At 32.4% G+C, this 23,562-nt stretch overlaps 1 protein-coding gene across 1 annotated transcript in view; it reads right to left on the reverse strand.

Moving 5' to 3' along the window:
* Positions 1–14,104, reverse strand: part of LOC134705691 (uncharacterized) — a 32,714-nt gene extending 18,610 nt beyond the window's left edge. The window contains exons 1-3 of the mRNA XM_063564411.1: positions 14,032–14,104; positions 7,625–7,802; positions 943–1,108 (exon numbers count right to left, since the gene is read on the reverse strand). Of these exons, the coding sequence (XP_063420481.1) occupies positions 943–1,108; positions 7,625–7,735 (277 nt within the window). The 5' untranslated portion in view covers positions 7,736–7,802; positions 14,032–14,104. The remainder of the gene's footprint in view (positions 1–942; positions 1,109–7,624; positions 7,803–14,031) is intronic.
* Positions 14,105–23,562: the final 9,458 nt, after the last annotated feature.

The raw sequence follows: 23,562 nt of genomic DNA on the forward strand, positions 1-23,562 counted from the left end.
TACTACGAAGCATTTATAAGCATTTCTAAAACTTAAAAGACAACAACCCGCCCATGGAGTAGACAACATTCAAAGGCCTCATATACATGCTTTCAAAGTAGAGGATATATATTCAAAACATCAAAATGACATTTGCCTCATGCAAAAATCTTATAGTTTATAAAAAAAAAACAATTGAGTTATAAATTTACATAAGTTATGCTGAAGGCCAAAAATGTTTAAGAGTAGATCCAAAGATATTTATAATAGATAATGAAGCGTGGTGCAATGAAAACTAATTCAGCTCTCTCTTGCATTTACAGAGTAAGCATATAAAACACTTTTTTAGTCTTTGTGTGCTTTAAAATGAGAAGGAGGAGTATTACTCAAAACTGTAAGGCATGGTTCTTAAATTTTTTGAAATTTTTTTTGTTACTAGTATCTATAGTATTTGTCATTGTGGAAATGCAAGCTTTTAGTAAATAGTGTCACACTTATTTAAGCCATGATGGACTACAAAAAACTTCAATTACACGAAAACACATTTTGCCTACATAAGTCATGAAACATATATTTCTGAAACTTTGTGATCATTGTCCTCTACAGAAAAAGACACGTTCTGGCCTATTTATTGTTGTTCTTAATGCATTGGTGAATTTAAATGTATATTTTACTTCATTAAGATTTATCTTAAATTTTGTACAAGTTAAAACCATTTTTAAGCAATATTTTGTACAGGTTATAACATGTATGAGGTACTTTTGTACATGTTATAACTTGTAGTTTTGCATTATACATGTTATAACATGTACAAATGTTTTGTACATGTTATAACCTGTACAAAATCGCAACTTGTACACGACATATATATTAGATGCGTATATGACATTTTTCTATAATTAACTAGTATTGTAATTAAAACATAGGCCTTTGCAATATGCACTAGGATGAAAATTTACATACAACATTTTCTTTCTAATTTTTCTCCAAAGTCTAATAAACCAACATCTGGAATCAGCAAAACTCGTATAAGGTGAAATAACCAATCTGGACGTCTAACAAGCCTCTGTAATAAGATTTCAGCGGCATGTATTGGTCCTCTCTGTTTCTCTACTGCTTGAACCTCTTCCTGAAATTTATACAAGTAATAATAGAATTTGTTCAGTTTTGACTTATTTATTCATTGCTGTATGAATCTGAAGACTCGAATAAACTGAGACCACTTGATAATTGAAATCTTGTACTAAAAGTATTTCAACACAATATCAACAGAGCATGTTCACACTACACTGACTTCATATACAGGAGTGTGTAGAAACAGCTCCAACAGAGTTATAAGGAGGTAAGATTAGAAATGACACTCCGTAAATTTTATTAACACCATCACAAATTGGTTGATCATTACATCGGATATAAAATTGAAAATGGAAATGGGAAATATGTCAAAGAGAAACCAACCCGCCCAATAGAGCAGATAACAACCGAAGGGTACGAACTGGTTTCCAAAGCAGCGAGAAAAGAACGTACCGGGAGGTGGGCCTCAATTGGCCCCTTAATATAAATATGAAACATGAAACATGAAAACTTAATTAAACGCCTATTTCTACATATACAATACGTATTCAATGGCGTTGTACATAAATGACATATAAAATACAAATATACAATATGTATGTACTATACCAAAAATAAAAAATATATACTGTGATACACAAGAAAAAGTCAGAAAAGTTCAAAATAATTTTCGAAATACAATGTTTTCAACCGACATTTAAAATATCCAAAGATTCAGAGTTTCTTACATTTGTACCTAGTTCATTCCACAATTTTGTCCCAATAGTACTAAAGCTTCTATCTGAAAAAGTTGTCTTTTTGTTATATGGGACTGCATAACAACCAAAAGATGACTCTGACGACCTTAATGAACGTTTCGACACTTGAGGATTTAACAATTGATCAAATATGACGGTGCATTACTTACATGACAGTTGTACATAAATGTTAAGATTTTGAATGTAATTCTGGCTTTGATCGGAAGCCAGTGTAAGACAAACAATGCCTGCTTGGCACTATCATACTTAGAACGGTTTAACACAAGTTTGGCACACATATTCTGTATACGTTGCAATTTATATAAATCAGTTTGTGAAATTCCAAAAAGTATAACATTGCAATAATCTAAATGTGATATAACCAAAGATAAGACCAAAGTTTCAGTTGCTTCTTTCCATAGATAGGATCTTATGCACTTTATTTTGTAGTAGTTCATCATTGCTGTCTTACATTTTTTAGTAATATGTTCTTTGAAGTTTAGAGTCACATCCAGAAAAGCTCCTAAGTACCGTATACATGTTTTTGATTTTATAACATCTCCACAAATGATTATTTCTTTTGTCTGACATTTAGAGAGTTGTTGTCGACTGCCAAAGAGAATAAACTCTGTTTTCGCATTGTTTATTTTTAGTTTGTTACTGTTCATCCAGGTGTTTATATGAACAGCGCAGTCTTGTAAGTCACGAATTGCATCCATCTCATTCGTTAATGTTGGCACGAAACGTTTATTAGCAGTATGGTCGTCGGCAAATCCGTACACAGTTATAGATGGTGGAATAATGTCAAATAGAGTTCCGGCGTAGACTAAATTAAGCCAGGGATCTAAGCAACTGACCTGTGGTACGCTACACTCAAGTTGTCGCTCTGATGATGTTGTAGAGCTGACATTTACACGACAGCTTCGAGGTCTCAAATAGGAATCGATCCATTTGAGTGCGGTTCCATTTACACCGTACTGATATTCGAGTACTTTTATCAAAATACTATGATATACAGTATCGAATGCTGCACTTAAATCAACGGCGATCATAGCGGTGACTTCTTGATGCTCCATCCCATCGAGTATGTCATTAACGAGTCGAAGAAGGGCCGATTCGCACGAATGGAATTGACGAGACGCAGAAATATGTACTAGTTCAGTGAAAATGGACGTCATGCTAAACTCCAAAACATAGAAATGAACTAGAAATAAATGATGCATAAATCAACAAAGATCTACTCGCATTTACTGACATGCCGGCTAGTTCTAGACCCTAATTAAACTGATTGGAAGATTATGTTTTCATCATATGGAAATCAAGGACAGTATCTCCCGTTAAGGTTCTAGTATCATACCATCATACAATATATGAGATGAACATAACACGTAGTATGCCAACAACTGATTTTAGAACACTAAGAAAATGTTTTTATTTCCAATGCAAAGATGCTAAAAGGTATTTCACATCCAATTTTTTATGAAAATATTCTTTATCAAGCACAAAGGTGTCATTATTCACCGCAGAAACTAATAAAACCTTTGAATAGACTTATTAAGAAGGGATACAGTTACGATACTGTTGTCAGGTCATTAAAGATTGCATATTTTGGCGTTAATATTGATTCACTTATAGGGTCTTTGCATCGGAACTAAACACATTTATTCAAAAACCAGTTGTTGGCATGACACGGGTTATGTTCTTCTCATATATGTTATGATGGTATGCTGTTCATATGAGGAAATCATAATCTTTCAGTCAGTTTAATTGAAGTCTGGAGCTGGCATGTCAGTTAACTGCTAGTAGTCTGTTGTTATTAATGTATTATTGTCATTTTGTTTAATTTTTTTTTGTTACATCTTCTGACATCAGATTCGGACATCTCTTGAACTGAGTTTTAATGTGCGTATTGTTATGCGTTTACTTTTCTACATTGGCTAGAGGTATAGAGGGAGGGTTGATATCTCACAAACATGTTTAACCCCGCCGCGTTTTTGCGCCTGTCCCAAGTCAGGAGCCTCTGGCCTTTGTTAGTCTTGTATTATTTTAATTTTAGTTTCTTGTGTACAATTTGGAAATTAGTATGGCATTCATTATCACTGATCTAGTATATATTTATTTAGGGGCCAGCTAAAGGACGCCTCCGGGTGCGGGAATTTCTCGCTACATTGAAGACCTGTTGGTGACCTTCTGCTGTTGATTTTTTCTATGGTCTGGTTGTTGTCTCTTTGACATATTCCCAATTTCCATTCTCAATTTTATAAATACTAGAAATGTCATTTTACCTCGTCTTAGATTATTGTTTAACATCTGTGTCGTGGTCTGCTGCGTACCGATCGTGACCTTTTACCGAACACAACTGTGATATGATCTTATATCGAGTGTCATTTGCGTTGATATACAACGTGTCTAAGGCCGTGTTCACACCAAACGCCGTGTAGAGTAAACATGTTTACAATTAGTTTAGTGTAGTGAACACTGGTTTCACATTACATTTGTTCACATCTATACACCTTGTTTAGCTACCTGTACATAAGATTTGTTCCCACTTGTAAACTATATGTCATTTAAATGTTCATTACGTATAATTCAAAATTTTTGGACAATTTATGACTCATTTATCTAGCGGTAAGGAAACAGCCATTTGACTTCATAAGAGGGGTGGGTGAGAATGGAAATATTCCGATCCCCATTTTGCATGATAAAAAAAAACAACCAAAAATGGTCATACAGATGATAAAAAAAATATTCTGAATCAAGAGTTTCCCCATACATTATAGTGTTAAATATTGAAAAAAAGTATTTGATCACCAGCATCGAAAAAAAGGAATAAAAACGTACGCGCGAAAAAAAATCTGACTCAGATACAAAAAAAATAACCCTCCCCCTTTTTTTAAGTTAAGTGGTTGCTACTTTATGAAAGCCATTTTTATAATTTGCATTAGTTTGAATATACTACAGATGATCATTTCTCGATTACGCACTAGAAAACGTTAGCTGCAGCAGCGTGTTTACAGCCGAAAAAAAAAGGATTGAGATATTAGGGATCACTACATTTTTATCTTTTCTGTTTGTTTCAAATGGTATTTCTTCTCCAAGGAGTATTTGGTAAAGGAATAGGGTAACGTTTTTTTTCAAATTTATTTTATGTGTTATTTAACGGATCTGAGATACTAGACAAACATTTCATTTACCTCACACTTTTTTTAGTCATGCAGTTATGCGTGAATCGTTGTTTGAGTAAAGACCAGTGGCGAATATTTCTGTGTACGTCAAGTCGATTCGGGAACACCTTTTCAAATGAATAAGGTAGCAACTATTTACTTCATTTTTCGGTGAGGGAGAGGGGGAGCGGGGGGATAGGGATGCGTGGGCTATTGATTTTTTTCAGGACAAATTTTGGTAACAAGTCGAAATCAATTTTAGCATTTACATAGTGGCATCTGAAGGTGAAACAAACATTATTTTTTTTCAGGGCCAAAACCTTGAAACATTTTTTGTTTCCAAATAAAATCCATAGCTCACCAACCCATCCCCTTGCCTTTATGTTTTATACTCAACTACAATAGCCCCCTCCCCGGAAAATCAATTGGTTGCTGCATTATGGGTTCGGCAATGAAGCTGCTTTGAGTCTTGATCAGGGGTTAATAAAGTACGTTATTTTTTTTTAACAAAAAAAAAATCTGTTAAATTTAGACAACAATTTCTGTAAAGAAGTTCTGTAAAGAACTATACTATTAATTATCAAAAATATCAATTTTACTCAAAAAAAGTTTCCTCCTTAAATACACGGTAAAACTAATGTCCTAAATACCTAGTTTTGTGTACACTTAACCTACACAAGGCCTACATTGACTATCGACTGTGTGTAGATAAAACATGATTTAAACTACATGTAAACATTGAGTTTTATCAATGGGAACGCAATTGTGTTTAGTTTACGTGTGAGTTACACTAACACAACACCGAATTTAGGTCAATGTGAACACGGCCTAAGTATTTGATACATCCATCATTCATGTATAATTGTATTTTTTTTTATGGTTTTGTTATGGTTTCCGCGGTTGGATAATGTTGTATGTCTAATCGTATGTAGTCCAAATAATTATTAAATAGTCTTTCAATACCATCATTGTCATGTGAATTGTTTGAACAGGTAATAGTATTATGATCTATTATGGAAAATAATAAGTTCGAGATTGCCTGTTCGTTACGTATTACTTGATTGATTTCACTTGAATGTTCGGGGTTTAACCGGTTCACTTATTTGAGACCGGTCCATCTATAGACAGGTGTGTCGGGATAAACTCATCAATGATGTGTCCAGTTATAATTCGTCCCATATCATACACTCAACTCAGTTCATTTGTAAATCCGTTTAGTGACACGGATAGGTGATTGGAAATCAATTATAGATATAACGGACACCATCCTTATCACACACATCTTTTTTTCACAGTTCATGACCATTTGATAAATATGAGTTATTTCTGCAGAAAAAATGCATAAATTTTCAGAATACTTATGAAATGCAGAAATTACAAGTTATTTAACAAAAAAAAAATTGTGTTTATCTTTTAAAACAAAAAAGTTATGGCTTTCTTTCGGAAGGAAAAATACGGTCACAAATCCGAATTTTGAGCAAATCTACAAAATTTCGATCTCATTTAACTCAAAAATAGAACATGAAGGTATATTTTTTATTACATGTTTGATTTAATCAGGTAAAAAATAGCAAATGTGCAAATTTTCACCAACTTGTAAATACGGGATCAAAACTGTATCGGATGCCTTTAAAACGTAAGCTCCGCCCGATCAGTTGAAATAACATTGGTAATAAGTTTGACACAATTTGTGCATATATTGTGGTGTCTGTCGTTGATGGAAGATGTTCTACGGTTTGCCTGTTGTGTCGACTAATATATTATTAGTTTGTGCGTTTCTCTGTGATTAGTGTTCTTGAGTGTGTATAATGCGATATATTTTTAACATTAAAACGAGGGTTAAGATGTTCTGTACCAAGTCAAGAATATGGCAGTTGTTATCAAATGAAGTCGTTTCTATATATGTTGGCGTTTGTATTTGTTGCACTTCATTGATCCTATTTTCCTTTGCTTCCCTCTTATAGTTAATAATGTGTTTTCCTCAGTTTAAGATTGTAACCTGGATTTGTTTTCTCTAAATCTATTTTTTTTTATTCTTCAACCCGGTATAATAATGTTGCCTTTGCTTATCGTCATTTTCAACTGACTTTACATTTGATTTTAACGACATATCACAGCCCTTAAGAATCATAATTATTTCACCTATTTCACAAAGACCGGGATGACAAACTACCTTGGTTTTTCAGACCTATGAAACATGAATGGATTTCTAATCATAATTTGCAATTTGGGAAAAAAGTGGCTAAAGATGTCAAAGGGACAAGTCAAACTCATAAGTCGACAAAAAATTAGCAACGCCATAGCTAAAAAATAAAAATAACAACAAGACAAAAGTACACAAAACACAACATAGAAAACTTAAAAATGATCCCGAATAAAATTGTTATCAAATTGTAGATTTTGAGAAGTGGTCCGTCAGACACGGTCTTGGTGTCTAAAATGTAGTTTTTCTCCAAATTTTTAGGCCAATCCTTACTTATGCTCAAAACTTTGTAAATCTCTTCTATTCCAGTAAGTATTTATGTTTGGTGTACAAATAAGATACAAATGAGAAAATACATGTTTTTAACAATCAGAAGCACATTGTTTGTTTGTTCTACACTGAGCACGAGTACATGTCTATTTCTATTTAGTATATTTAAAATGTTTTACTCTGTGGGTGTTACATACCGTATCTTGGTCGGTCATGCATGTCAGATATCTAGTTATGCCTGATGGTATCACTCGTCTACAAAACTCTTCTTTTATTTCATTAGCTATCTCCTCTTCCCGTGAACACATCTTTAACTCAATACCCACGATACAGTATTAAATTCAACTAACAATGTCTAAGAGTTACGTAAATTCTCTGAAAATATTAAAATATACGTCGTAACTGTTCAATATGTAAACAAATACATTATTTATCATAATTATGTTATTTTTATTTTCAAATAGAATATAAGATGATTATACTTCTGATAAACAAGATAATGCTCGATATGATTTTAAACGAATTTTTCAAAGTTTTGTGGCATAATAATAAGTCGCATCTATCCTATTCAATTTCACGAAATAAACAATACACCACCGATACAGCTTGGTCAATTTCATATATGTTACCGAAGTCTACAGTTACGGTTGGTGTAAAAAGAATGTAAAAGAAAAGTGGCCTCTGCTGGTGGACTATTAGTCTCCGAGGATATCACCAGCCGAGTAGCCAGTACTTCGGTACTAGCATGATGAAAATACGGATTTTTTGTGTTATTAAAATTTGCTGTTACAAAATATTAGAAATTATTATAAAAGAAGGTATGTATCTCCCTCATGCAAAGCTCTGATTCCTTTCACGGATTTGGCTATTCTTTTTGAACCTTTTGGATAATAGCTCTTCATCTTTTATATAAGCTTTGGATTTCAAATATTTTGGCTACGAGCATCACTGAAGAAACATGTATTGTCGAAATGCGCATCTGGTGCAAGAAAATTGGTAACGTTAATTTTATTACTACCACTGGGTCGATGCCTCTGCTGGTTGACTATTAGTCCCCGAGGGTATCACCAGCCCAGTACTTCGGTACTGGCATGCAAATACAGATTTTTTTTGTGTTATTAAAATTTGCTGTTACAAAATATTAACCAGATGCTTCGCAGGGCGTAGCTTTATACGACCGCAGAGGTTGAACCCTGAACGGTTGGGGCAAGTATGGACACAACATTCAAGCTGGATTCAGCTCTAAATTTGGATTGTGATTAAATAGTTGACACAGCATAGGTTTCTGACACAGAATGAATGTGTTCTAATGAACTCAATTTTTTTGTTTTCTCTTAGAGCAATTCACTATGCTGTTCAATATTAATCCTCTCAAAAAAATGTTTGAAATTTTCTTTTTATTTATGAAATTTCAAATGAGAAAAATTGAACCCAAGTTTTTAATCACATCCCCCTTTCCCTTATTCCAAAACTAATCTCAATTAAAATATTCTAATGGAGTTTGCAACAATAACTACTCATTTAAATACATCATAAAATATTAAAATGTAAAAAAACTGCTTGTTATCACTGAATGGTAAAGATTATTTAAATTTATCAGTTGGTAGTAAAAAGTGAATATACATTGTATATTGTATATAACAAAGATTTAAGTTGATTCTGGACAAAGAAAGATAACTCCAATTAAAAAAAAATCTTGCAATAAGATATTTCTTGCTTACTATTTTGGACAAAGAAAGATAACTCTAATTAAAAAAGAATTTGCTATTTCACAATATTGTGAAATTATATATTTCTTGCCATTGCACAATACTGTGCAATTGAAAAGACTTGCTATTGCACAATACTTAATATAATAATTTTAGATCCTGATTTGGACCAACTTGAAAACTGGGCCCATAATCAAAAATCTAAGTACATGTTTAGATTCAGCATATCAAAGAGGCCCAAGAATTTAATTTTTGTTAAAATCAAACTTAGTTTAATTTTGGACCCTTTGGACCTTAATGTAGGCCAATTTGAAAACAGGACCAAAAATGAAGAATCTACATACACAGTTAGATTTGGCATATCAAAGAACCCCATTTATTCAATTTTTGATGAAATCAAAAAAGTTTAATTTTGGACCCAGATTTGGACCAACTTAAAAACTGGGCCAATAATCAAGAATCTAAGTACATTTTTAGATTCAACATATCAAAGAACCCAACCGATTCATTTTTTGTCAAAATCAAACTAAGTTTAATTTTGGACCCTTTGGACCTTAATGTAGACCAATTTGAAAACATGACCAAAAGTTAAGAATCTACATAGACAGTTAGATTCGGCATATCAAAGAACCTGAATTATTCAATTTTGATGAAATCAAACAAAGTTTAATTTTGGACCCTTTGGGCCCCTTTTTCCTAAACTGTTGGGACCAAAACTCCCAAAATCAATACCAACCTTCCTTTTATGGTCATTAACCTTGTGTTTAAATTTCATAGATTTCTATTTACTTATACTAACGTTATGGTGCGAAAACCAAGAAAAATGCTTATTTGGGTCCCTTTTTGGCCCCTAATTCCTAAACTGTTGGGACCTAAACTCCCAAAATCAATACCAATCTTGCTTTTGTGGTCATAAACATTATGTATAAATTTCATTGATTTCTATTTACTTAAACTTAAGTTATTGTGCGAAAAACAAGAATAATGCTTATTTGGGCCCTTTTTTGGCCCCTAATTCCTTAACTGTTGAAACCAAAACTCCCAAAATTAATCCCAACCTTTCTTTTGTGGTCATCAACCTTGTGTCAAAATTTCATAGATTTCTATTAACTTAAACTAAAGTTATGGTGCGAAAACCAAGAAAATGCTTATTTGGGCCTTTTTTGGCCCCTAATTCCTAAAATGTTGGGACCAAAACTCCCAAAATCAATACCAACCTTCCTTTTATGGTCATAAACCTTGTGTTAAAATTTTATAGATTTCTATTCACTTTTACTAAAGTTAGAGTGCGAAAACTAAAAGTATTCGGACGACGACGACGACGATGACGACGACAACGACGACGACGACGACGACGACGACGACGCAGACGACGACGCCAACGTGATAGCAATATACGACGAAATTTTTTTCAAAATTTGCGGTCGTATAAAAATTATTATAAATTAAGGAATGTATCTCCCTCATGCAAAGCTCTGATTCCTTTCACGGATTTGGCTATTCTTTTTGGACCTTTTGGATTATAGCTCTTCATCTTTTATATAAGCTTTGGATTTCAAATGTTTTGGCCACGAGCATCACTGAAGAGACATGTATTGTCGAAATGCGCATCTGGTGCAAGAAAATTGGTAACGTTAACTTTATTACTACCACTGAGTCGATGCCTCTGCTGGTGGAGTATTAGTCCCCGAGGGTATCACCAGCCCAGTAGCCAGTACTTCGGTACTGCCATGATGAAAATACGGATTTTTTAGGGTTATTAAAATTTGCTGTAATAAAATATTAGAAATTATTATAAATTAAGGAATGTATCTCCATCATGCAAAGCTCTGATTCCTTTCAAGGATTTGGCTATTCTTGTTGGACCTTTTGGATTATAGCTCTTCATATTTTATATAAGCTTTGGATTTCAAATATTTTGGCCACGAGCATCACTGAAGAGACATGTATTGTCGAAATGCGCATCTGGTGCAAGAAAATTGGTAACGTTAATTTTATTACTACCACTGGGTCGATGCCTCTGCTGGTTGACTACTAGTCCCCGAGGGTATCACCAGCCCAGTACTTCGGTACTGGCATGAAAATACAGATTTTTTTTGTGTTATTAAAATTTGCTGTTACAAAATATTAAAAGTTATTATAAATTAAGGAATGTATCTCCCTCATGCAAAGCTCTGATTCCTTTCACGGATTTGGCTATTCTTTTTGGACCTTTTGGATTATAGCTCTTCATCTTTTATATAAGCTTTGGATTTCAAATGTTTTGGCCACGAGCATCACTGAAGAGACATGTATTGTCGAAATGCGCATCTGGTGCAAGAAAATTGGTAACGTTAACTTTATTACTACCACTGGGTCGATGCCTCTGCTGGTGGAGTATTAATCCCCGAGGGTATCACCAGCCCAGTAGCCAGTACTTCGGTACTGGCATGATGAAAATACGGATTTTTTTGTGTTATTAAAATTTGCTGTAATAAAATATTAGAAATTATTATAAATTAAGGAATGTATCTCCCTCATGCAAAGCTCTGATTCCTTTCACGGATTTGGCTATTCTTTTTGGACCTTTTGGATTATAGCTCTTCATATTTTATATAAGCTCTATTGGGTTTCAAATATTTTGGCCACGAGCATCACTGCAGAGACATGTATTGTCGAAATGCGCATCTGGTGCAAGAAAATTGGTAACGTTAACTTTATTACTACCACTGAGTCGATGCCTCTGCTGGTGGAGTATTAGTCCCCGAGGGTATCACCAGCCCAGTAGCCAGTACTTCGGTACTGCCATGATGAAAATACGGATTTTTTAGGGTTATTAAAATTTGCTGTAATAAAATATTAGAAATTATTATAAATTAAGGAATGTATCTCCATCATGCAAAGCTCTGATTCCTTTCAAGGATTTGGCTATTCTTGTTGGACCTTTTGGATTATAGCTCTTCATATTTTATATAAGCTTTGGATTTCAAATATTTTGGCCACGAGCATCACTGAAGAGACATGTATTGTCGAAATGCGCATCTGGTGCAAGAAAATTGGTAACGTTAATTTTATTACTACCACTGGGTCGATGCCTCTGCTGGTTGACTACTAGTCCCCGAGGGTATCACCAGCCCAGTACTTCGGTACTGGCATGAAAATACAGATTTTTTTTGTGTTATTAAAATTTGCTGTTACAAAATATTAAAAATTATTATAAATTAAGGAATGTATCTCCCTCATGCAAAGCTCTGATTCCTTTCAAGGATTTGGCTATTCTTTTTGGACCTTTTGGATTATAGCTCTTCATCTTTTATATAAGCTTTGGGTTTCAAATGTTTTGGCCACGAGCATCACTGAAGAGACATGTATTGTCGAAATGCGCATCTGGTGCAAGAAAATTGGTAACGTTAACTTTATTACTACCACTGAGTCGATGCCTCTGCTGGTGGAGTATTAGTCCCCGAGGGTATCACCAGCCCAGTAGCCAGTACTTCGGTACTGGCATGATGAAAATACGGATTTTTTTGTGTTATTAAAATTTGCTGTAATAAAATATTAGAAATTATTATAAATTAAGGAATGTATCTCCATCATGCAAAGCTCTGATTCCTTTCAAGGATTTGGCTATTCTTGTTGGACCTTTTGGATTATAGCTTTTTATCTTTTATATAAGCTTTGGATTTCAAATATTTTGGCCACGAGCATCACTGAAGAGACATGTATTGTCGAAATGCGTATCTGCTGCAAGAAAATTGGTAACTTTAATTTTATCATTACCAGAAGTCACGCTATTGGTATCTACAACAGACTCAAAGATCAACGATTCGCAGATTAAACTTTTAAACAATTTCATGGACTCATTTTTTTAAAAATGATATTCGGTTTGATAACATATGAAGATTATTTGCATCACATGTCATGAAAAAATCATTGATGCAAATTTTTTTTAAATTTGATATATATATATATAGCAAAAACGAAAGTTTTTTACTACATTCATGAACATTTGATAAATTTTAATTAGTTATTTTTAAACAAAATATTTCATAAATGTAAATGATACTTATATATAAAAGAGAACTTATAATAAATGATTTAACAAAAACCAGCTTGTGTTTATCTTTTAAAACAAAACTTGATGCATTGCTGTCGGGAGGGAAAATACGTGTTGATGTATCAATCCGAATTTTGAGCAAGTACCTGCAATTTCGACCTAAATTTACTCAAAAAGTAGAACATGGAGGTACATTTTTTATTACATATTTGATTTAAGCAGGTACAAAATAGCCTATATATCATAAAGGGAAAAATTCTCACCGTCATTAATAAACTGTTGGACATGCCTTAACAGAATATTAGAGATCATTAGAGAGTTGACCATATTAATATAAAGAGAAATATCTATAGGTTGAATAACTCGTGAGAATTGGATATTGCTCAATATCAGCCTTGGTTACTAAATTCAAGTAGTAATAATATACTGGCCACATGCTCGTTTATTGTTACATTGAGATTAAACTCGAGTTGATGTCAATCGATATCCAATTCTCACTTTTTATTAAACTTTTAAGGGGGCTATAAATATGTCTATACCTGTATTGGTTAACCGAAGTATGTCGCTTACATCAAAGTGTAAACTTACTTATAAGTAACGATCTAGCGATTTAGTTTTCAATAAACCTATTTTGAAGATACGTGTTACATTTAATATAGTGATACAATATGAATAAACCAATCTTTGAATCACGATTTACAAATTATAAGAGGTTACTTTCGATTAGACAATACTTCCTGAATCATCGGAAAGCTCGACTATACTCAACACTATAACTTCTCAAAAGTTTGTTTTTTTATAAATCTGAAAAAAAGTCTATTTCGCATCCAAAACACATTGAATTAAAAAAAACACTTACTTTAATCAAGGATTTTTATAGTTACTATACAAATCCTTGCTTTAATTTTATCAGTGTGTATAATGATACACACATTTATATTACATGCATACACAACGCAAACTTCCGGATTGATATAATTTGGTGTCAGACCACCAATTAAAAATCCCTATTTGTTCAACCAAATTTTGCAATTTTCATAGCTTTCTAAATATTTTACCTTAAGTTTAACTTCAAGGAAACCAGGTATATCCTGAATTGTACATACATCACCTTTCTACATGCCAATTTTCAACTAATGTTTAAAGTCTTGTAACAAATTTCTTAACTTGAAAAGACAGGTACTACCAAAATAGCTCCCGGTTTTCTGGAAATCTTAAATTAGTGTGCTATGTAGCGCATTAATCCTGAATTTTTAATGCAAACTCATAGACAAGTGAATTTTGGCTCAAAATGGTCTAAATATATTTCCCTTTCACCAAAAGTTTCATTTCTGCAAATTTGTTGGTTAGTTTAAGTAAACAATGACATCAAAAGCACTATTTTGTGTCAAAAGTAGGACTACTTATACTACGTTCTAAATTGGAAGGAGTAATTAGTGGTCTGACACCTAAAGAAGGACTGATAATGTGAATTATGCTTGAAGGATTTCCCGATTTCTAAAAATATCATATAATTAGGTTTTTTTGCATGTTTGACAAAGTATTTGCAATTTAAATCAGTTCAATTGTAGTAACAATGCCTACAATGTAACTGCCCATGCATGTTATAGAACTTCAGTTTGAAAGGAATTTTTATTCATTAGGCAAAGTACTGACGTACTGTTTACTCCATTCTAATTGAAATCAAGGCCTTTAGATATGCACTACACACCAGAACGGAACCGGGGAATTAATTTTAACTGTCTACTTGGATTATTTCAAGATTGGCAGGTGATAGTCATCTTCACCGTCGAACTCACAGGAGCTTGTCTCACAATTTACATTTCTATAAAGCTGTGAAGGTAAAATTAATTCAGGGCAGAAATACTCGAAGAAAGTGAAATTTATAGGTTGATAAAAAATATATATATTCTTTGCTGTCTTCAATCATTATACAAACTGGCAAATCAGTCACTCGCATGTCTCCTAGAATTTTCATGGTGTGTATAGAAAAAATTCACTGTTTGGTATATGTAATAGCACATTAGATGCCTTGTTCAATAGTCCTGAGTGTTTGTATGCAAGACAAATGGTTATTATCTGTTAAAATTTGGACTAGAGAACTTAACAGGTAGTCTTTGAATTACTCAGTCACGGCATATTTGACAGCAAGAAGTTGTAAAAAGGAAGAGATTCGTTTGCTATATAAAGGCAACAGTAGTATACCGCTGTTCAAAACTCATAAATCCATGGACAAAAAACTAAATCGGGGCAACAAACTAAAACCGAGGGAAACGCATTAAATATAAGAGGAGAACAACGACACAACACTGAAATGTAACACACACAAAAACGGACCAAGCATCAGACAAAATCCCACGAGAATAACAAATATAACATCAAAACCAAATACATGGACCGTGACATGTCTTATCGCAATGTGAATTTACACTCAAAAATAAGAGAAAACAAACGACGCAACGTTAAAATGTAACACACACAGAAACGAACAATAATATAACAATGGCCATCTTGAACCTGGTTTTGTGGCATGCCAAACCTCGCACTTTAATGGCAATGTTAAATATAACATTGAAATTACAACATAATATAACAGGACTACAATAAAAATAAATAGAAGAACATATTAGACAAGGAAACACATGATTAATAGATAATAAAAAGCATCAGGTTTAAAATTCAATTCGCCAAAAACGCGCCTCGTCCACACAAGACTAAACGACACAAGAAGCCCAGAAATAAAATATCGAAAGTGAACAAAAGTACAAAGTTGTACAGCACTGAAGATCAAAAGTTGAAAAAGGTTGTGTCAAATACGGCTATGTTTTATGCTTAGGATAAGAACATCCTTATTATTTAGAACAATTAAAGCTATTGCAAACAGTAAATTTTATCAAATGAATATAAAACAGATATACACAATGAAACTGAAGTATTAACTAATTACAAAAAAAACTAAACCCGAATACATAATGCTAAGACCAACACAGAATAGACACACCCGACACAGTCCAGGCCTCAACGCAATATCATAAAAATGACGTCACATTCGATGGCGAAAAGGCACAACAAATACGTCACATTTAAATTTATGAAATTTCTGAAACAGCGCAAAAATGACGTCACAGATGAAAAACTATAATTCAAAAGTAAGATGGAATTAGGATAGATTTAAGATTATATTAGAACTAAATACTGATATTACATTTAAACACAATGTATATTGCAATACTTATTTATAGCAATTAACTATAATATATATATAGATATAGAAAGATGTGGTGTGAGTGCCAATGAGACAACTCTCCATCCAATAACAATTTAAAATGTAAACCATTATAGGTTAAAGTACGGCCTTCAACACGGAGCCTTGGCTCACACCGAACAACAAGCTATAAAGGGCCCCAAAATTACTAGTGTAAAACCATTAAAACGGGAAAACCAACGGTCTAATTTTGTTATGAATCCAACTTCAAACGTAAATTATCGTACAGATTAGCTATACTGGTCATAAGGTTCTACTTGCTTAAGAAAGGAACCTGTTTTGTCCTATTGGTCTTGGTCCAATACAGCACCTAAGCCGCCTTTTAAATAAGTGCCATTTCCTGAAGAACTGACCAACTAAAATCTTCATAGGCTAAAATTTTAGTTTGAAGAAAATTTCTTTTTTAAGTTTGTCTTAATGTAGATGCAGAGTTCCCATCCCAACATTTTTGTAATTCCTTGTTCAATTTTGTGTCTTTTTTTCTATTTTTCATGATTGTAAACGCCAATCAGAGTGTATATTGGATTAGCGATATGAGCAAATTGTAATCCAAAAACCCGGTAATAACAGACAAATTCATTAAATGATCATTGAGAATGGTAAATGATATGTCGAAACGTTCAATGTGTTCTTGTATGTTGATGATAATTAATATATGAGAAATTCAGACGGATAAAAGGTGTAGTGAAAGCAGTTTTCTGTTGTACAGAAGGATTTATAGAGATCTGATGAAATCCTGTAGCTATGTCTAGCGTACTGAAAAAAAAAACCAATTTACCATACTTCAACAATGCATGCGAGGTAATGGAAAGCTTCATGCAAAGTCTTCATATTTAATTCACTAGAGTCTACACATCGCCGTATTGGTTTATCTTATTCTACTACTACAACAATTGGTTCTGCATAAGGACTATCACTCTTTTTTATGTGTTCAGTATTTTTTAGCATTTTTTGTGATTTTAATTGTTACTATCTTTTTGTTTAATAAATCCCGAATATGATAATGGCCGGGCAAAATGTGGCGGGACAAATTTATTATAAAACCAGTTGGTGGCATGATGCAGGTTATCTTCTTCTACGATATAGTTTATAAAAGTATTATACTAAACCACTTATGACAAGGATTCTGCTTGATATTCACATAACGTATCCACAATCTCGAATAGCTTTCGGATCTCTTTTACATACTTTCATCCGTTTATTTATTAGATCGTGTGAATATTCGTGAATAAAACTATCTATCTTTTTGGCAACATTGATGAAAGTCTGAAAGCAAATCTGATATTTTCCTAAATACCTCCCTTGATATACCAAATACATCTTCAAGGGTCATTCTTCTCTAAAGCAGAAAATTGCCTTTAATATTTTTCACTAACTGGTCCCTCTAATAACTTATGATAAGATCTTTCTATTTCTTTATTGGAAGTTGATCTAGTTCCCAGTAGTTCAACCTCATCAATTCATTCCTCAATGATACGACCATCCTCTTTATGTGGCCAGAAACCCAGCCTTGCAAGGAATATCCCCTCTGTGACTAATAATGCTGCCATGATAAGAGTCTATTCTTTTGAAAATAATAACTGTAGCTCTGATTGGTTGCCGTTTATTTCTGCCATTCTCAGCATCCCCTTTTCGGTCGTTCAACCTGGGATCAATAATCAGAATTCCTTCAGAAAACCTGGTTAGAAATTAGTTGATATATATATATAGGTACGGCCTAACAAGGGACAACTATACGAGAGATCCAGCCAATGAATCAGCAGTTAAGGTGATGAATGGGCAAAAACATTAACTGCTTTTGACAACTGCGAATTTTCGTTATGAGCTTTTGATTTTGATTATGGTCTTTGAAGTTCGGTATTTTTGTTATTTTACTTTTTTTCGCAACAAGAAACAATTCGAAATTGCATAATATAACTTCACAGCAGAAATTGCATGTTATACCTTCTCAGTCAATGGGGCTTTGAAATTGTCAAACCCTCCATCAGATTGACAACACATACTTTAATAAAAACAATTTTTCAAAGATGTTACTCAATTTTTTCATAGTTCATTCGTGCATGTAGACATAGATATGAGAATTGGAAAAAATTATTTCAGCGATGAAGAAGCTAACACAGCTATATCAACGTTGGTGAAGTGATGCCTTCAGACAGAACGTTTGCCCCAATAACAGTGTTATCAATTGTTGTTTAAAAAGTTTGGTGTATTTTCGATGAAAGCATTGATATTAACTCAAAGTCACTGAAATGTTTGAGCCATTACAGAATTCATCATAACATATACCAAGGTGTGTCATGATTCAACTCAGTTAGACAATAGAAACATTACAATTTTTTTTTAATTTACAGTATTGTGCAAGATTGAATTACGAAATAATCAAATGTCCATTACCAGGCGAATTTAATGGTCTCGTTATAAAAACCAGGCTTAACCTTTCCAGTATTTTCCACTCTCTTAAAAAGATATACCTTGCTGTCAAACAACTCAAAACTCATTTTGATTACATAAAATCAGGTATGGTATGAATAATAAACTAGAGGCTCTAAAGAGCCTGTGTCGCTCACCTTGGTATATGTGAATTAAACAAAGGAAGCAGACAGTTCATGACAAAATTGTGTTTAGGTGATTTTGATGTGTTTGTACATCTTACTTTACTAAACATTCTTGCTGCTTACAATCATCTCTATCTATAATGAACTTGTCCGTGTAGTTTCAGTGGAAAATGTTAGTAAAAATTCACAAATGTCAATTGACCATTTTGGTCATTTTGACCTATTTTTTAGTCTTAAATTGCTGTATACTATTGCTGTTTACAGTTTATCTCCATCTATAATAATATTCAAGATAATGACCAAAAACAGTAAAATTTCCTTAAAATTACCAATTCAGGGGCAGCAACCCAACAACGGGTTGTCTGATTCATCTGAAAATTTCATGGCAGATAGATCTTCACCTGATAAACAATTTTACCCCATGTCAGATTTGCTCTAAATGCTTTGGTTTTTGAGTTATAAGCCAAAAACTGCATTTTACCCCTATGTTCTATTTATAGCCATGGCGGCCATCTTGGTTGGTTGGCCGGGTAAAAAAACACAAATTTTAAACTAGATACATTAATGATGATTGTGGCCAAGTTTGGTTTAATATGGCCCAGTAGTTTCAGAGAAGAAGATTTTTGTAAAAGTTAACGCCGGACGCAGGACGACGACGGACGACGACAGACGCTGGACGCAAAGTGATGAGAAAAGCTCACTTGGCCCTTCGGGCCAGGTGAGCTAAAAAAAGACATATAAATGATGTTTTGTTATTTTTATATTTATATACATAATAATCTTGTTTAAATTCATTATTCAAATTAAAATTAATATACAATAAAATCTGTCAGGAGCAACATATTAACAATATTGGAATATGAAAACTGTACATGTACAGGTATGATAAAGTTTCAGAATGAGAGTCTGTATTTGTAAGATATACATGTGTCTACAATATATATCTATCTATATGATCATACATGACAATCCAGGTACAATGATCAGAGGACTCATATAAACTTCAGAAATATATTTCATTGAATGCATAAATAGCCTGCTGATACAGGTCAATTGTTATCTATGAAAAATTAAAAAAAAAAAAGAAACAAATATCAAGATTATATTTTAGATCTGGCATAACTTGAATAACATTTTCATACTCATCATCTTAAAAACCAAAACTTGACCAAATTAATTAAGGAAAACAAATCAACCTCTCCTCTTATGGAATGTTTAACATGATATGTTTTTTAATAATACTAATGAAACATTTATGTTCTGTTTTAACAACATTATGAACTCAGTGTTTCACACTTACTGCAATACTGGAGACACAATACAAATGTCTTTAGCAATTTATTTACATGACTTTCATGAGTATATGAATAGTTCTAAAATATACCATTGCCAATTAGTTTCTGTTATATGAATACATCTGGTATATCGACAGTAGAAAATCATGAAAATAAACCAATGTGAAGTATAATAGAATAGGACAAACTTGAAAAAAATATTGACAAAAATTAGTTGGTTTACAGTATTACTTATCTGAAAGAACTGCTAAACAATTTAAGAACATTGAAGCTGTTTGTGATAGTTATTAAGGCCTTACTTCAGTTACCATAACTTTTAAACATAAAAGATAGCACAAAAAATGAAAGAACAAATCAAATAAACTTATAACGATTGATACTAAAAATCAAAGTTTGTAGAGTTGACAGTTGTAGATATATATTCTGACCACAAGAAGACAGTTCTTCTGTAATATGCCATTAAATAAGAAATTTAAAAAAAGTGAAACCGGGCTCACATAGTCATACTCTCAACTTTAAAATTTTCCTGAATGAGTTTGTAAAGAATAGGGGCATTAGACAAAAATACATAGATGAAATAAAATAACAAATAGAAGATCAATCATTGTACACCAACCACTTTCTGTGTTGGCATTTCAACTAACAATACTTATAGACAGATGAATGTAAGTTTGAAACATATACAAGAATGTAAATATGAACACAATTTCAGCTCAAGAAATATTGAAAGTTTATCAGTTTATATGAAATTAAAGGTATTTTATTTCCTTAAATATTAAAAGTTGCTATGCTTATACCTCAGATAAAACTGTTCCTGGTCTATTTTTAAGAGCAGCTCACAATTCCAAGATGTGTAAATTATTTGTGAACAACATTTTATTTCTTTATACACAATAGATGTTATGTTTAAAGAGAATGAGAATTAAAGCAGATTCACAATATTTATTTAGGATTTTCATTTTGCAAATCGACTTTTACACATCTCAATTGCTTATGCATACAAAAGACTTTTCCTTTAACCTTTGCCACTCCAATATAGTCTGAAATCTTAATCAATGAGCTTCTTAGCTCAGGGTAGGAAAATTGTATTGTTTCTTTGTTCTTATTCCTATTTTTACTTCTGAGAACTGTGACTAGAACAATTCTGAACAAAAATCTGTGACTAAAATTCAGTAATCATCTCAGACCTTTTATAACTTTGATTCTTCTCTGACTCTACTTACTTCATGTTGACAGAAATGTTTTGAATGAAATAAAAAACAATTGTAGCTACTTTTTAATGCCATATCTATTTCCTTGTACAGGTAGTACATGAAATTACTGAGAACCAATGATTGAACATCAGAAAACAAAGTCTGAAAGTACACATATCAGAGACAGATATCAGAAAATGAACAAACAGTGTTCACCAAAGAGAATTTAAAATAGTTTCATCAAAAGAATATGAAAAGTTAAGCAAGGCAAATCGGATTTGTCAAGACATAAAGGTAAGCTATATTTTGGGAAAAAATAAGTTATGACAGACTAAAACATTGAATCCCTTGCCTACGTTTTCCAAAAATTTACAACTTAAATTGATTTAAAGTATACTGAATGGTTCATGACTAACAATCAATTTATTTTTAAGATTTTTTTTGTGAAATGCAGGCCAGTTATTTTGTTACATGAGATATAAATTTCAATCTTAAACCTGAGTAAAACAATATAAAAAAGATATCTTGCAATTAGAATTGTTCCAAAAATCTTTTTTTTTTCTTTTTAACAAGAGAATATTATATTTTGATACTATAACAACTTGAAAAGTGACAGTCAACGCAAATGAGGTTATAAAACCTGGCTAAAAAATTAAAATGAGAGTCTTTACATATAATTATTTATAAACAAATACCTCGTCCAATGTGTTCCTGGAATGTGAAGATTAATTTATATAATGATTATAAAGGTGTAGGCCAATAATACTACCGCTAGATTCTGTTCCATACAATGAATTAACTGCCTCGGTGATAAGCTCACACACTCCTATGAAGGATATTGTATGAAGCATCCTGACTTGGTCAGTACTAGGATAAGAATTCTAAAATTTCTCAATTATCAGCTTATTTGAGTGGATCATCTCTTAAAATTTAGGTACTTGGATAAGAAATGAAATTTTGTTCCTGGAGACACACATAGGTGAGTTATATATTTTAAATCCAACTTCCCTTCCAAAATGGTTGCCCATTTGATTTGTTTGGTTGGGCTATAAATATGGTACCAACAGACTCATTACAACCCAATGTATATCAAGTCTTGTATGACATACTTCTTTTTTCACAACATTTTCTTTATCCTGGAATGATTATCTAAAATTGGAATGATCTATATATATATTTATATATGTGACATAATATATGTATGTTTGTCACATTTAACTATTTTGTATAATATAATGTTATAACATATCACATCACTTTTACTGAGTAATAAATCATTGGTCATAAAGAGATATGCTGTTTATCAAAGTGAACAAATGAATGTTTAGGACAAGTATTGGGATTGTCACAATACTGTTTATTTGAGCAAAAGCTCACTGAAAATACTAGGTATAACTGTCTGGGGGTAAAAGATATACCAATGTAATATTTAGAAGCAGTTTTCAAGTGTTCATTTTTTTTTATGAATTTGAAATTTAATTAAGAAACCTGGATCCATCAAAACATAAAGATATTTTACACCTATAGCAATTTGTAATATATATGTTTTATATTTAATTAACCTAACTATGTAATTAAAAAAATAAAAATCAAGTATCACAATGCAACATTACCAAACATAACAATATACATGTTTACCTATATAAATGATAACTTTTCTGACAAACATATATCTGCTGTATAAAACTCTGTTTATAAATTATGCACATGTGCAGGGTTGTCAATATTAATCATGATATTTTTGTCAATTCAAAAACAACTATCAAGTATTCTATATAAAAATTATTTTAAGTAAGCAACATTTACACAACATAAGTATAACTGCATTTGCCTGTCCTTATCTTTTACCTGTCTGACAATTTTATGGATTGATTTTTATTTTGCGGTAAAAAGTCATTGTAGAAATTTTTTGGGGGGACATTCTTTTTCAAAACTTTCCTAAAATGTACACTACATGCATGAAAAGGAATCCAGGAATTGAAATAATATGATCTTTTTCTCTGCACTCTTAGTGTAAATAAAACTTTACTCTATAGGATATAGAAAAACTTTAATGTTATAGGTCAAAAGCTAGAACATGTC

Source organism: Mytilus trossulus, chromosome 2 (genome assembly GCF_036588685.1).
Source record: "Mytilus trossulus isolate FHL-02 chromosome 2, PNRI_Mtr1.1.1.hap1, whole genome shotgun sequence".
In the NCBI taxonomy this organism is placed as follows: domain Eukaryota; kingdom Metazoa; phylum Mollusca; class Bivalvia; order Mytilida; family Mytilidae; genus Mytilus; species Mytilus trossulus.